Source organism: the organism of the source record quoted next, unplaced genomic scaffold (assembly GCF_019419815.1).
Source record: "Pyrus x bretschneideri cultivar Hongxiangsu unplaced genomic scaffold, Pyrus_bretschneideri_v1 Contig23, whole genome shotgun sequence".
Taxonomy (NCBI): domain Eukaryota; kingdom Viridiplantae; phylum Streptophyta; class Magnoliopsida; order Rosales; family Rosaceae; genus Pyrus; species Pyrus x bretschneideri.
The window spans coordinates 5722055-5737379 of record NW_025999535.1 but is presented as its reverse complement, the minus strand read 5'-3'; the positions used below and the strand labels follow the sequence as shown (position 1 = coordinate 5737379).

Below are 15325 nucleotides of genomic sequence, written 5' to 3'. Positions count from 1 at the left end.
GAAAACAGTGCCACCTTTCTTCTCCGTTTCCGCTGTCATCGCCCTTTCAAAATTCCCCGCCACCGTTCCTTTTCCCGGCTGCCAAGCTTCGCCGAATCAGCTTCTACATTCGCACTCACAGTAGTCTTCGCAACACTATAACGCAGGTAATCATCTCTCGCGCTATCGACTGTTTGTTTCCCGAGAAAACGCAGGAAAAAGAAAAGAACTCGGTACTTGACTACCGAATCCGTTGAATCGCTTACTATACTACTTTAATTTTTGCTTCCAACTTTTTTTTCACAGAATTCATCAGCAACTAGAGAATTGAACTTTCACTATGATTATTTGTTCTTCCTTTTCCGTATTTACTCTGTTTGATTATGTTCTTGTGCTGCTAAAACCCTGCGTTTTAGGGGTTTTTGGATTTCGGTTTTCAGTATCCGAATTGAGATTTTTTTATTATTTCGATACCGAAAGTTGCATGTTGGGGTTTTTCATTTACTGCAACCTTTTAGCAAATTCGTTTCTTGAAACTGGAATATCTGAATATTTTTCCTTTCAATTATTTGCGTTTTGAGTTAAAAATAATGCGGTGGAAATGCAGGTGTTGGTAAAATAAAATTCTAGTCGAAATTGGGGCGTTTTAAGATCATAACTGTTCTGTGGTTTCGACGTGTTGTAGGCTTAAAGAGTATCGACTATCAGTATGGGTGACTTGTCAAGGTAAATTTCAGTGCAATATGTTTCTAGATTTTCTGGACAAATGTTATTTTCTATTTTTAGCTTCAGTGAAATAATTTTCAGGGAGGATCTTAGTGATACGCTTCGAATACTTTTTGCTACGGATTGCCATCTGGGTTATATGGAGAAGGATGAAATACGGCGGCATGATTCATTCCAGGCATTTGATGAGATATGCTCAATAGCGGAACAAAAAAATGTAATAGCTAATTTTTCCTTCTAGCTGTATTTGTAGTCTCACACCATGGAATACCAGTTTGCTAGTGTGGTTTGATTCCCTTTCTTTATTTCTTTCAATTTGTGTGATTTGGAGAAATAGCGTATTGCAAAGCTCTATTCAATTGAAACTGTTTCCTTATACTTTCTGTGAACTACCACATTTTGACATTTATCTACTATCAGGTGGATTTTTTGCTTCTTGGCGGTGATCTGTTCCATGAGAATAAGCCTTCAAGGTCAACACTAGTTAAGGCCATTGAGATTCTCCGTCGTCATTGCCTCAATGATCAGCCAGTGCAGTTCCAAGTTGTTAGCGACCAGACTCTGAATTTTCCAAATACGTACGTTATGAATCAACTGCACGTTTGTTGTTTCCTTGGAAATTTTACTGCAATGATATGTCTAAGTTGACCTTTGGTTCATATGCCACTAGTTGAGCAAAAGGAAAAAAAATTTCCCTGCACTATTAAGATTTAGGACTACAAACATTATCTTTTCACTCCGATGTGTTTTTGCATTCAATTTCACATCAGAAACCTTGCCTTTCTGTAAAAATTTAGGGATATATGGTAAGCATGTAGGCCCTTGGGTTAATAATAACATGCTTGTTCTAACAGATTTGGTCATGTAAATTATGAAGATCCTCACTTCAATGTTGGATTGCCAGTATTTAGTATTCATGGAAATCACGACGACCCTGCTGGAGTGGTATGGATTCTATCTGGTGAAGTTGTGTGTGTAACTGTGCATTTGCCTTTGCATTTCTGTTTTTAACATTATCAATGTTTCTCATCAGAAATCACTTTTAGCACCATGGTTTGAGAGTTTTTTACCCAAGTTTGGTATCGTGTATAGCTTACTGGTCAAGTTCGTTGGTTGTAATAAGAGGGTTCAAGTTTCCACAGGATTCAACTTACGAGCCTCATCAGCCTTCTATCTCACAAGAAAGAAACTTATAACTTGTTAGGCTTGTCAGCAAATTCAGACATACCCTTTGCTCCAGTGATGTGTTTTCTAAGTGTAGATTTACAGTTAGTAAAGGATTTGGATGGTCTTGTCAGAATATCAAGAAAAATATGTTCATATTTTGGAATAAGCTGCATTTTGATGTGACCAGTTCTGTTATTCTATATCCAATTCCTGTAAGAGAGGAAGGGAGGGAGGGAGGGAGGGAGGGAGGGAGGGAGGGAGAGAGAGAGAGAGAGAGAGAGAGAGAGAGAGAGAGAGAGAGCGGGAGTTTAAAAGATGGAGAGGGAGGGTACCAATAGGCTAATGGTTATCTCTATATTGAAGAATTGGGTTATTTTTTAATAAAAATTATGTTATTACCCGAAAAAGGAGCAAGGACCCCCTCTTTCGCACACTTATATGATATTTATTGATTTTCTGAAATGTGTTTGCTACTGCTGTTTTAAGTGCCATATATTGGTACTTCTTAACATTATGGTTATTGACAGGATAATCTTTCTGCTGTCGATATTCTCTCAGCGTGCAACCTTGTAAACTATTTTGGGAAAATGGGTCTTGGGGGTTCTGGTGTTGGTCAGATCACCGTGTATCCTATTCTCATGAGGAAGGTTAGTAAATGGATTTAATAAATAGTAGGATTGCGAGGATCTAATGTCTTCTTTTGGTGAATGGAATATTTTGTCTTTATGTTGCATGGCTCATAACTCCTGAATTGCAGGGTGCAACATCAGTGGCCCTCTATGGTCTCGGAAATATTAGAGATGAACGGCTCAATAGAATGTTTCAGGTATTTTATGTTGAGAATTCGCTTTCGACTGTTTATTTGCAGGCTTCTAAATACATATGTGTTGGACATATTATTCATATTTCAGACACCACATGCTGTACAATGGATGAGACCTGAATCTCAAGAAGGGTTGGAAGTGTCAGACTGGTTCAACATTCTAGTGCTTCATCAGAACAGGTTTGGTGTGTGTGTGTGTGTGTGAGATTGGATTGATCATGATTGAGGACTCCTGACTTAATATCAGAATTTCATTCGGTTGTGGTTTAACATTAAGTTGTCAATGTTCCTATTTATGAAGTTATATAATTTTTTCTGCAGAGTGAAGACAAACCCAAAAAATGCCATAAATGAGCACTTTTTACCACGCTTCCTAGACTTCGTAGTGTGGGGGCATGAACATGAATGCCTCGTGGATCCTCAGGTGCCAATGAATACTGCTTTATCAATATATGCAGTTTGCACATGTGCATGCTCGTCGTACAAGTTTGAGTGTGTACATGCGTGATTGTGTTTGTCTCTGGGTGCGTAGTTTTGGTCTTGTTTAGGAGGGTGGCTTACAGGACTTTACATGGATTTGTTTTTGACAGGAAGTTCCAGGGATGGGATTTCACATTACACAACCTGGTTCTTCAGTTGCAACATCACTGATCGATGGAGAATCAAAGCCAAAGCATGTGCTCCTTTTAGAAATTAAGGTTGCACATAAGTCAATGTTAGATGTATTTTTTCCAGAAAGCAGCATCTTTTGATGCTTTCTATTCCCACGCTGAGTTGGATACTGACAGACTTTTATGCAGGGGAATCAATACCGTCCAACCAAGATTCCTTTGACGTCAGTGAGGCCATTTGAGTACACAGAGGTGATTCAGTGTTGACCTTTTGATCTACATAATAACTTTTGATGAATACCTTTTTTTTTTTTTCTGTTACAGATTGTATTAAAAGATGAACCTGAAATTGATCCTAATGATCCAAACTCAATTCTTGAACACTTGGACAAAGTGGTGAGTGTAATTGACAAGTAATATTTGACTGTTGTACTTTCCCTTGCCTTTCCTTTTCCATGTATTATATCCTCTGATGCATATGCTGTATATTAATAATTTAGATTTGAATTTCTATAGGTCAACTCTCTTATAGAGAAATCTAGGAAAAATGTTGTTAGCGGATCACAGCTCCAACTTCCATTGGTCCGAATAAAGGTAATATTTCCAATTTAACTTAAGATGTGGGTATTGTGATGTGATCCTCATATATGCATTCTCATATCTCTAGGCCTTTTTTCTGTCCCATGTCTTGCCTTCAGACCTGCAAGTATTTGTGCACATATGTATGCTCTCTCTTTTTTTTCCCAGTGTAACCCTATCCTCCCCCACTTCCGAGCGACATTATAACTTCTCTCAATCAATTGGCAGGTGGACTATTCTGGATTTATGACAATAAATCCTCAAAGATTTGGGCAGAAGTATGTGGGGAAGGTACATTCACTCATCCTATATCAGTAATCTAATTGATTTTTCTAGTATCACATTTTGGAAATAAATAACTGCTATTGTAATGACTTTAAGGTTGCAAACCCACAAGACATTCTTATATTTACGAAGGCTTCAACAAAGGGCCGGAGTGAAGGTACTTATCACACTTGTAGATTTTGCATTGGTTGATTCGTTATTTTTATATTATCTTATAGGTTCCATTTCCTTATTTAATTTTTGAGTAACCAGAAGCTTGGTGCACCCGTGGCCTATGAGATTTTCTTCATATTAACCTCACAGGTCCATTATGTTAACAGATTAGATTGCCACAAGTTAAATCTTATGTTATATCTCAAATGAAAATGATGGTAATAAATTTGATGTGACTAAATGAAATTATCTCCATGTTAGAGAAGTTTTGTAGTCGACAGTTCGGATAAAGGAGGAGGGGGAGGGCGTCAGGTAGTCGACAGCCGGCACTTCTAGGTTACGTTGAATCCTTATGAAAATGAATCCAGAACGAAATCGCGCCAAAGCTAAGGCGTCACCCGTAAGTGGCGCGCTGTGTGGCCCGAGCACAATGATAAGTGAGCAAGGGTCATTGTATCTCCATCGGCACCCGGATGTAGTGTTAAATGAGTAAGGGGGTCATAGAAACTTCTTTTTGAACAACTCCACTCAAAGTTGTTTGGGAGCATATGCTCCTATCAACTTTACACAGGACACACAAAAGAAGTACTTTGATCCTATTAGACGGGGGAGGGTGAAGAAGCTAGGACAAAAGGGTAGAGTTCAAGAGAGTAGAATGCGTTTAGGAACGTGGAATATAGGAACCTTAACGGGAAAATCTATGGAAGTAGTGGAAGTGATGGTGAGGAGAAGGATAAGTATTATGTGCCTACAAGAAACTAAGTGGGTTGGTCTTAAGGCAAAGGATTTAGAAAACTCAGGTTTTAAACTTTGGTATTCGGGCACAAATAGAATGAGAAACGGTGTTGGTATCATCGTGGACAAGACCTTGACACAAGATGTTGTAGATGCCAAGAGGGTAGGAGATAGAATTATGGCAATCAAGATTGGAATAGGACAAGAACTCATCAATGTGATTAGTATGTACGCACCTCAAGTAGGTTTGGATACGAGTTTGAAGGAGAAATTTTGGGAAGATCTTGGAGACTTGGTGCAAGGAATTGCTCGGACGGAGAAGGTATTTATAGGAGGAGATTTAAATGGACACATGGGCAAGGAGACAGGCAACCATGGAGGTTTTCATGGTGGCCATGGTTTTGGGGAGAGAAATGAGGATGGGGAAACCATCTTGGATTTTGCAATGGCATATGATCTCTTCTTAGCCAACACCTTCTTTAAGAAGAGAGAAGAACATGTGATCACCTACAAGAGTGGGTCGTCAAAAACACAAATAGATTTTCTTCTAATGAGGAAAGGGGATCGTATAACTTGTAAGGATTGCAAAGTTATACCAGGAGAAAGCTTGGCTAATCAACATCGCTTGTTGGTGATGGATGTACGTATCAAAAGAGAGAAAAAAGAACAAGACTTGGAAGTGCCCAAGGACTAGATGGTGGAATCTAAAAGGAGAAAAACAAGCCATTTTCAAAGAGAAAGTAATCAACCAATGCGTGTGGGATAAAGAGGGGGAAGCTGGCCAAAGGTGGGATTCCCTGGCTAGTTGTATTCGAAAAGTAGCAAAAGAGGTATTAGGAGAGTCCAAGGGCTTTGCTCCACACCAAAAGGAATCTTGGTGGTGGAATGAGGAGGTACAAACAAAGGTGAAGGCTAAGAAGGAATGTTGTAAAGCCTTATACAAGGATAAGACCGATGAAAATGGTGAAAGGTATAGAATAGCGAAGCAGGAGGCGAAGAAAGCTATGAGAGAAGCAAAGCTAGCGGCTTATGACGATATGTATAAACGACTAGATACCAAAGAAGGAGAGTTGGATATCTATAAACTAGCTAGAGCAAGGGAAAAGAAGACAAGGGACCTAAACCAAGTGAGGTGCATCAAGGATGAGGATGGAAAGGTTCCTGGTACAGAGAACGCGGTCAAAGACAGATGGAAAGGTTATTTTCATAATCTTTTCAATGAAGGACATGAAAGGAGTGCTTCTTTGGGGGAGTTGAGTAACTCAGAAGAGTGTAGAAACTACTCCTTTTACCGCCAAATCAGGAAGGAAGAAGTGGTTGTAGCTTTGAAAAAGATGAAGCATAGAAAAGTAGTGGGTCCAGATGATATACTGATCGAAGTGCGGAAAGTCTTGGAGAGACGGGTATAGCATGGCTCACAGACCTTTTCAATAGGATTTTGAAAACGAAGAAGATAGCCAAATGAGTGGTGAAAGAGCACTTTGGTGCCTATCTACAAGAATAAGGGCGACATGCAAAATTGCATGAACTATAGGGGTATTAAGCTAATGAGTCATACAATGAAGCTCTGGGAGAGAGTCATTGAGCATAGATTGAGGCAAGAGACACGAGTTTCGAACAACCAATTCGGGTTCATGCCAGGGCGCTCAACCATGAAGGCAATCTATCTCTTACAAAGATTGATGGAAAGATATAGAGATAAGAAAAAGGATTTACACGTGGTCTTTATAGATTTGGAAAAAGCGTATGATTGGGTCCCAAGGGACATTCTTTGGAGGATTTTAGAGAAGAAAGGAGTATGAGTAGCATATATCCAAGCTATAAAGGATATGTATGATGGAGCAAAGACTGCCGTAAGATCTCATGAAGGATAAACCGAAAGCTTCCCCATAACTGTAGGGTTACATCAAGGCTCATCCTTAAGTCCTTACCTTTTTGCATTGGTAAAGGATGAGTTAACGGGACATTTCAAGATGATATTCCTTGGTGTATGCTTTTCGTAGACGATATAGTGTTGATAGATGAAACTCAGGAAGGGGTAAATGCGAAGCTTAACCTTTGGAGAGAAGTGTTGGAATCTAAAGGTATTCGCCTAAACCGATCAAAGACAGAATATATGGAGTGCAAGTTCAGTGCAAATGGAGGCCAAAATGAGTTAGGGGTGAGGATCGGAGATTAGGAAGTACCAAAGAGCGACCGCTTTCACTACCTAGGATCTATCTTGCAGAGAACGGAGAATTAGATGGAGACCTCAACCGTAGAATACAAGCTGGATGGATGAAGTGGAAGAGTGCACCCGGCGTGTTGTGTGACCGTTGTATGCCACTGAAGCTCAAGGGAAAATTTTATAGGACAGCAATAAGGCCGACGATGCTATATGGCACGGAATGTTGAGCGGTGAAGCATCAACACGTACATAAAATGGGTGTAGCGGAGATGAGGATGCTTCGTTGGATGTGTGGGCACACGAGAAAGAATAAGATTAGGAATGAGGATATCCAAGGTAAAGTAGGAGTAGCCGAAATTGAAGGAAAGATGAGAGAAAATCGGTTACCGTGATTTGGACATGTGCAAAGAAGGCCTATTGATGCTCTGGTTAGAAGATGCGACTACGGGATAGACGTCCAGGGTCGAAGGGGTAGAGGAAGACCTAGGAAAACTTTGGAAGAGACTCTAAGAAAAGACTTAGAGTACTTGGATCTAACGAAGGACATGACACAGAATCGAGCGCAATGGCGTTTTAGGATTCATATAGCCGACCCCACTTAGTGGGAAAAGGCTTTGTTGTTGTTGTTGTTGTTGTTAGAGAAGTTCTGTTAGACATCACTATTACAGTACAACCTGTTACTCGGGGATTTCATTTCAGTCAGAGCTATTACTGAAGTCCATTAATTGTTAGCATTCATATATTCACAGATTTTCAGTTACTTATTTCTTATCTTTTTTGTAGCTAAAATTGATGATTCTGAACGGCTTCGCCCAGAAGAACTAAATCAGCAAAACATAGAGGCCTTGGTTGCTGAAAATAATCTGGTATCAGCCGTCATATTCGTTTCCTGTACTCAGTATATCATGCCATCTTGTACTTCTCATCCAGTGGAACACTTGATTTGTTTATTTACAGAATATAGTTTTGTAAGTTTCTTGCGAATAAACAGTTCCACAAGGGCTCAGAAACGCACACCTCAACTGCCTGGAAAATCTTTTACTGGAATACTGAATGTGATTGGAAATTGGCTCTTTTTGTCCTTTTCTATCATAAGCAACGGTTTATGATTCCAGGATACGATTTCTTTTTTTTTGGATTACTGCTAAAATGGAAGTCGTGGAAAATATTGAAAATGATAAAACAATTACTAATGGCTTACAGCGTGTAGATTATATTTTATGGTTAAAACCCTCATGGTGATATCTGATGATGCAGAAAATGGAGATCCTTCCTGTCAATGATTTGGACATTGCATTACACAATTTTGTTAGTAAGGATGACAAAATGGCTTTTTATTCTTGCGTGAAATACAATCTTGAAGAAACTCGAGTGAGTACTTGCTTTCTTTAAAGTTTCAACAATTTGTTGTATTCTTTTTTTTGAAGTATGCTATGACAATTCCTTTTTCTACTTCTACAGAAGAAAATTGCTAAGGATCCAGATACTGTAACATTTGAAGAGGAAGATTTAATCGTTAAAGTCGGAGAGTGTTTGCAGGCAAGAATGATTAAATTTCAAATATTTTCTTTCATTTGTGATCAAGTATTACGCTATTCTAGTCAGTTTCATGGACAATTATTTTGCCCTGCTTAGCACTCTTTGGGGTTTGAAAGAAGGCAATCAGTTCCCAAATGCATGGTAGTTGACTTTTAGTCTCTTGAGACCTCTTGTGCTAATTTCATTTAGTTTGGCTTTAGTTCTTAGATATGGGAAAAAAATATATAGGTGGCTCAAGGTTTGTAATCTGATCATAATAGGAGGCAGCTTTGACATAAAAGAGAAAACATAGAAGTCTGGAATTCGTGTTAGGTTCTAAGGAGCTACTTTTCGTCAAACATCTCACCCTGATGTGGCCTAAGCATCACAATGGCAATTGAGGGCTTGTTTCCATTTTACATTGACCAGACATTTATATTATATGCGCAGGAACGTGTCAAGGAAAGGCCTACGCAGTCTAAGAATAACTCTCCATTCTCCTCCACTGCCCCTCCTTGGGAGGTAATTCTGATTTTAGTATGCTTTCGAGAATTTGCATCGGTTTTCTGTGTTTCATCCATTTCAGAATCTTTTGGCTGATAGATGTGCCTACTATTTTCTTTTTTAAACTTTTTTCCACGTGTAGGATTTCAGAGGTACAAGTGCTGCTGGAACTGCAAGTGCAGTTTCCTTCAGTGATGATGAAGATGCAATGCAGATGACTGGCTCAACATCCACTGCCAGAGGCCGCAACAGCAGGACGTCCACCTCAGAAGTTGGTAAGGGTAAAACTACAACAAGAGGAAGGGGCGGGGGCAGGGGCAGGGGCAGGGGCAGGGGCACCAGTACCTTGAAGCAGACGACTCTCGATGCATCTCTTGGATTTCGGCATTCTCAGAGGTTTTTCATTGAAACTGACCACATCATTTTAAAACATTAATTAATAAATAGCATTTTGTTCAGTAGCTTTATAGGGCTAAGAGAGAAATGTGTAAAAACAAATATAGTTGTAAGATAAGCTCCCACCGTGTGGGATTCAGCATTAAAGTCTAGCACAAAAGCCAAGTAGAAAACAAGATGAAAAGAGGTTCTTCAAGTACGCTTTGATTCAACTAGTACCCTTTAACCATTATACAACTTTAGCTTTTCCATAGCAAGTTCATTTATTTTTTTCTATATTTGTTACTTTTTCTGTTATAAAAGATCAATATCATATCCTTTTCCCCCTTACAGTTGGTGATGCCGACTGGGGTTCAACAAACTCACTATGAGAGGCAATTGGGATGAAAAAGAACTAATGTCACGCTTATGCAGTCTTATTAAGAAACAAACTTTTGTTTTAAGACTTGAATTAGACAAGAAAACAGGTTCTGACATTGAAAATGCAAAATCATGACTCGTGAGGAATTTTTCTCAGTAGTGTACTGCATGCAGTGAATAGTCTGCTGCGCATTTGGTTTATTTTGCTTTTATAAGTTATTGCATTCATGTTCCCAATTAAATATCTTAGCTAATATAGTCACTGCAGATCTGCATCAGTTGCTGCAACTGCCGCTGTTCAAAGTATTGCAGATGATGGAGATGATGTGGATTCTCTGAGTGAAGAGTCGGGGAAACTTGGAATTGATGAGGTTGACAACAGTTCGGTATGGATTACCTTCTTGCTTAACTGAGTTAGGGTATTAAATCAGTGGTAGCTAATGAAAAGTTGAACACCTGTTCTTATGTTAGTGTCAGTTGCCTGTGTCTCTTTCGTATGATTTTTTTTTTTTCCAAGTCTACCAATACACAACCTCCATTTGCCTTGTGTCAGCCATTATATAATTTTGCACGTCTACACGTTCCATAAACAAAAGCAATGTGGGCTTGTGATATTAATTTGATAAGATAATATGGTTTCAATTATTGAAGGAAAATGATGAAATTCTTCCACCAAGTAAAGGACGGAAAAGGGCTGCTCCAAGGGGGAGAGGAAGAGGCTCTACACAACCATCTAAACGTGGAAAGAAGTCAGATAGCTCTGCAGTTAACCGAATGTTTATGAACAAAGATGATGATGACGACGATGATGAAGATGTGACAAAGAGATTAAATAAGCATCTGCCTCGGGTTGTTCTTCTTTCTTCTATTTCTTTTTACTTGTATTCTTTAAATCAGTATGGCAATTTATAGGACTGCCTGATTTTGTTCTTGTGAGATTTCTGTAGTACTGACCTTTTATTCTCCCTTTTTGTAGGTCACGAGAAATTATGGCTCTCTTAGAAGGTAACAATCAGTAAAGTTCACCCATGCTTCGACGAGGTAATCCAACCTTATGCCGGTTTCCACTTTATGTATCTCCACTTCGGGGCTAAAGACAATCCATCCGCAGAGGCTTAGGATTTAAGTCTACATTCAAGCTGTTTGAATGTTCCTTCCGAAGGTTGCAAAATGTAATTTGATCGTTATATGAGTGGATGCCCGCATCAGTTGATTTTGTTCCAAATCGAGTTTGTGTTTTTTCCAGGTACTGTAAATCTGTGTTGAGTGATACATGACGTGAGAGACATTGAAAATTTTGGGGTGTTACAGAGAGAGAAGCAGACTTCCTTTCAGATTATGCATAATTCCTATTTCCTTTTACACTAACTCTTAACCATAATTTTCATTAGTTAAAGATTGTGAGCATCGTGACGGCCATGCTTTCCGGCCACCAAACACAGCAGCCAGAGTATCAACAGGCAGGTTGGCTGGTGCTTTCGGTCGCAACATCCATCTGATTTGTTTTAGCTTGGAAGCAACCCTGCTGGCTGGGATGGCTTGTAATCTATATGGTGCTTATAGTTTTGGAAGTCAAGAAAACATGGACTTGTATTACACATTCGAAGCAAGCGATTTGCACGTTTAACATTTCATCAAAGCAAACGATTTACGCTTTCGAAGCAAGCAATCTATATTGTGCTTATATAAATGACAGATTCACACTCCCTCTCTCTTTCAATTCGTCACAATGAAAGGATTTCGGTGGGAGAATTATGTGTGCGAGGGATGATATTAGCGCCACCGAAGAGACAAAAGCATCGCAACTCGGACAAAAGATCACCTCAAAAATGTGCACATAACAACACAAGTTATATGACAATCAGAAGATAAACTTCCATAGACATACTGATGGATTCTCTGGGTGAGAAATTTTTGGAACAGTTTGACGCCACAAGAACAAAATGATACCACCAAAATGTTGGACACACCGTGGCCGAACTTTGTTTCACTCTACTTTGCCTCCAGTGTTACAACCGATGTTAGGTTTACGCTCCACATACAAATCGGTTAGGCTGCACTGGTCTCTGTCTCTCATCTGAAATGGGGTCTCTTTGGAATATCCTTCAGGCTTACCAAATGGCTTTGACCGTCCATTTTTCCCTGCTCAAAATAAGCTCGACGTTATCAGATTATTGAGCGAAAACGTCTGCAATTCATCAGTGGTACACTCTACTAATCAGACATGGTAATGGGATTATGGAACACAGATTTAATTAAAATCGCTTCCCTGTCTTGAGTGCATTATCTATCGTTGCATGTAAAACCGGTTTCAACGAATGAAAATGAAAACAACTTATTTGAAGATGTAGGTGGTATTTATAATTGATAACTCCTATTGGCTTACACTAATCATCTGAATTGTCTCTTGGTATTCACTTCCAAAATCAAGTGTTTTTGGTCAATTTAACTTCTCTCCTTGGATAGCTAACCTCGATTTAATTTTTAGTAACGTTGCGTAAGAATTGTTTTTACTCTAAAGGTTATAACCTTTAGACAAAGACAAGAGATAACAAAGAACTAATACTCTAAGGTTATAACCTTTAGACAAAGACAAAAGATAACAAAGAACTAATTAATTGACTATTAAGCATTAATGTACCTTCCCAGCCAGTCCTGTTCTGTCAGTCCTTTGCAAAATGCTCTGTTTTGTCCCCTTCGGACTCCAAACCTTGGTTACTGGAGCAATGCCTTTGTTACTGCATTTCTGACTCCCAGCCATCTTCCCTTTCACATTCTCTTTTCCTGAGGCAGCCATTCTGTTAGATCCACCAACTACTGGTTTCTCCTTGGATTTTACAGTAGCAGTAGTTGATTTATTTTCATTAACTCTAACTGATTCCAGAGGTTTCCTTCTCTGAATCTGATTTTGAACCTGTACAAACACTGATTCACGTTAACATCAATCTCGTGGTCCATCACTGCATACTATGAAGCAAGATCAAATTCAATATGAATAAAATGTACAAAATAAATTGCAAGAAAACCATGAGCAAATATGGCAGCCCTAAAATTGCTTTTCATAGAGGGGAGTAATTTTTAACTCGTGTTACAAAAACAGGTAGAGAATGAGATAAATTTCCCATCAGCCTAATGGTTTTAGATAGAGTATAGAGAAGTCCCTTACTAGTAGCAATTACTAGTTTTACAACATCTTACCTTTGGTTTTGCAGCTTCCACGTGGACTGACTTCGAAACATTAGGTCCCATTCTGTTGCTTGCAGTCCCTCTCTCAATCTTATGAGTAGACGGCTTGGATACTTTGGAAGGTCTTATTCTGTTCTTGGTTGCATAACTCATTCTTGCCACATTTCTGCTATCTGGGGTTCTTTCTTTGTACTGTATTGATGTAGATGTTGAGGCCCTGCCCTCAGAACGAGGATTTGATGATGATCCCACACTAGACTTACTGGATGAAGATTTATGGACTCTTGATTGCCTTCTATCACCATTAATCTCCACTCTGGCTGCTGGCCTTGTAATACCACTTTTCCTGAAACCAGCCTTTATGACTGAAAATATCCCATTTGTTTTACTCAATATTGGATTTGATTTCTCCATAAACTTTTGTTGTTGCTGCTGCTGACCAATCTCTGATGTTATGGTGCTTGTTGTACTGCTTTCATCTGCCTTGTTTGTCACAGAACTCAAACTACATGTTGGATCCCCACCAGAAGACGTTGGCTTAGAGCAACTGGGTATGTGATTTGTAGTTAAACTGCTTTTGCAAACTGAACTTGATTTGGAACTGGATGTTCCTTTCAACTGTATAAAGCTTGATTTGGGTTTCATCTTATCACTGGACCCTGAATTCCCACAGGAAGATGTCCCACTCAGAACTTTGTCTAGGTGCCGCTTATCTGTAAAATCCTGGTTTTCCCCTCTCCATTTCTTGCTTACGAAGTCTTTGCCTCTTGACTTAGAGACAGAAGACGGAAGTTGTGGTGAAGATGGTCCTACTAAGTCAAAGTTTAGGCCTATACTATCCTCACCGGAATTCGAAAATGCAGCCTTCAACTGGCGTGAAGAGCATTGGTGGAACCTAATAATTCCATCAAATTACCAGAACTCAGCATTCCTCTTGGACGACATGAATCCAAAAGACAAAATGGATAATACCGAATAATCAAAGGGTTAGAGGATACTTACAGATGGCTTCTATAAAACCAGTCATCATCACTGCAATGTATCCAAATAAAGAAGAATTAAAAATTGGCATCACATATACTTACTGAATTATAAACCATTTCTGAAAATTAAAGAGAAAAAAACTTGTGGGAACGTGACGATATTTGCTACTGAGCATAGTAGAACCCACATATGTTGGTTTGTTGAGTTGGCTTCTAATGTGAGATCAACCCACATAGGCGCTTCAATTTCTTCCTGTATCGATCAGCAAAGAAAGAAGTAAACAAGTAAATTAAGGGTCCAGAGAAATTGCATGAAATAAAAAAGATTGCAAGCTAATCCTAATGTAATAATGGGTTTCTGTGAATATTTAAAACTCCAAATCCTTTTTCTATTCCACACTGTGTAAAGAGAGAACCGAACGCAATCGATTCACAAGAACAAAATGCACCTTCAGAGTTGGTTAGGATATGTTTGGTTGCTGAGAAAATGTAGACTAAGAAAAAGAAATAGAAGGTTGTAAACATGAACATGAATAAGAATGCAAACATCCATACAATACGAGAACTCGGAACTCAGGAATTGCCAGAACCCACAGAAATTCACAAAAACAAAAAAACCCAGAAATCGAAAACTGTCATAAGCTCAAATCAAAACCCAGAAACAAGATTAAAGATATCAAATTCAGAAACCCACATTAATAACAAGACGACCCACGTTTCAAGCAAACAAGATTCCTAAACACAATAAGTCCAATTTCAAAGAACTCAAAATTAAACCAAAAACAAAAAAAAAAGCCAATTAAATCCAAGAACCCCAAATTCCAACCCAAAAAAAAAAAAACCCTTAATCCGAGAGGGGAGAGAGAGAGAGAGAGAGAGAGAGAGAGAGGGAAAACAAGTTCAAGGAAGATGATTTGTACCAGAAATGCCCAGTGATCGTTGCTATTCTTTAGAGCCATGTTCTTGTCCTCCTCAAAAGCCGCAGACGAATGGGCTTTTCTTCTTCTTCTTCTTCTATCATCCATCCTCCATTTGTGCTTCTATTTTGCTAATTTGGGAGGAAGTATGTATGCCGTTTGAGCTTTCACCGCTGCGAGCGCCCAGCGTCGTCGTTTTGTTTGGACGGCTGGGATTGATCAGCAGGTCCCCGATG

General features: G+C 39.1%; 2 protein-coding genes across 8 annotated transcripts; one reads left to right on the top strand and one right to left on the bottom strand.

The window, feature by feature from the left end:
- Nucleotides 1–11707, top strand: LOC125478086 (double-strand break repair protein MRE11-like). 6 transcript variants are annotated; one of them, XR_007258900.1, is made up of 24 exons: nucleotides 1–146; nucleotides 665–705; nucleotides 787–922; nucleotides 1126–1283; nucleotides 1560–1650; nucleotides 2400–2519; nucleotides 2630–2698; nucleotides 2784–2875; nucleotides 3017–3119; nucleotides 3286–3393; nucleotides 3496–3558; nucleotides 3631–3702; nucleotides 3823–3900; nucleotides 4114–4176; nucleotides 4267–4327; nucleotides 8009–8193; nucleotides 8483–8596; nucleotides 8687–8764; nucleotides 9194–9265; nucleotides 9390–9643; nucleotides 10272–10389; nucleotides 10655–10852; nucleotides 10980–11249; nucleotides 11395–11707. XR_007258900.1 is itself a non-coding variant. In XM_048585857.1 (23 exons), exons 2-23 carry the CDS (start codon nucleotides 689–691, stop codon nucleotides 11010–11012), a joined length of 2283 nt encoding a protein of 760 aa, XP_048441814.1. In that variant the 5' UTR covers nucleotides 1–146; nucleotides 665–688; the 3' UTR covers nucleotides 11013–11365. The 6 variants fall into 6 exon arrangements, 5 of the variants coding, with proteins under 5 accessions (XP_048441814.1, XP_048441816.1, XP_048441815.1 ...); XM_048585857.1 differs by lacking the exon at nucleotides 11395–11707 and having other exon boundaries at nucleotides 10980–11365; XM_048585859.1 differs by lacking the exon at nucleotides 11395–11707 and having other exon boundaries at nucleotides 2–146; nucleotides 8009–8091; nucleotides 10980–11365.
- A 195-nt stretch (nucleotides 11708–11902) lies between these two features.
- LOC103927391 (mediator of RNA polymerase II transcription subunit 1-like) lies at nucleotides 11903–15325 on the bottom strand. 2 transcript variants are annotated; one of them, XM_048585862.1, is made up of 6 exons: nucleotides 15069–15325; nucleotides 14361–14425; nucleotides 14192–14221; nucleotides 13202–14084; nucleotides 12645–12917; nucleotides 11903–12145 (listed from the first exon to the last, which is right to left on the bottom strand). In XM_048585862.1, the coding sequence occupies exons 1-6, from the start codon at nucleotides 15195–15197 to the stop codon at nucleotides 12077–12079; spliced, it is 1449 nt and encodes a 482-aa protein (XP_048441819.1). In that variant the 5' UTR covers nucleotides 15198–15325; the 3' UTR covers nucleotides 11903–12076. The 2 variants fall into 2 exon arrangements, with proteins under 2 accessions (XP_048441819.1, XP_009334583.2); XM_009336308.2 differs by having other exon boundaries at nucleotides 15093–15322.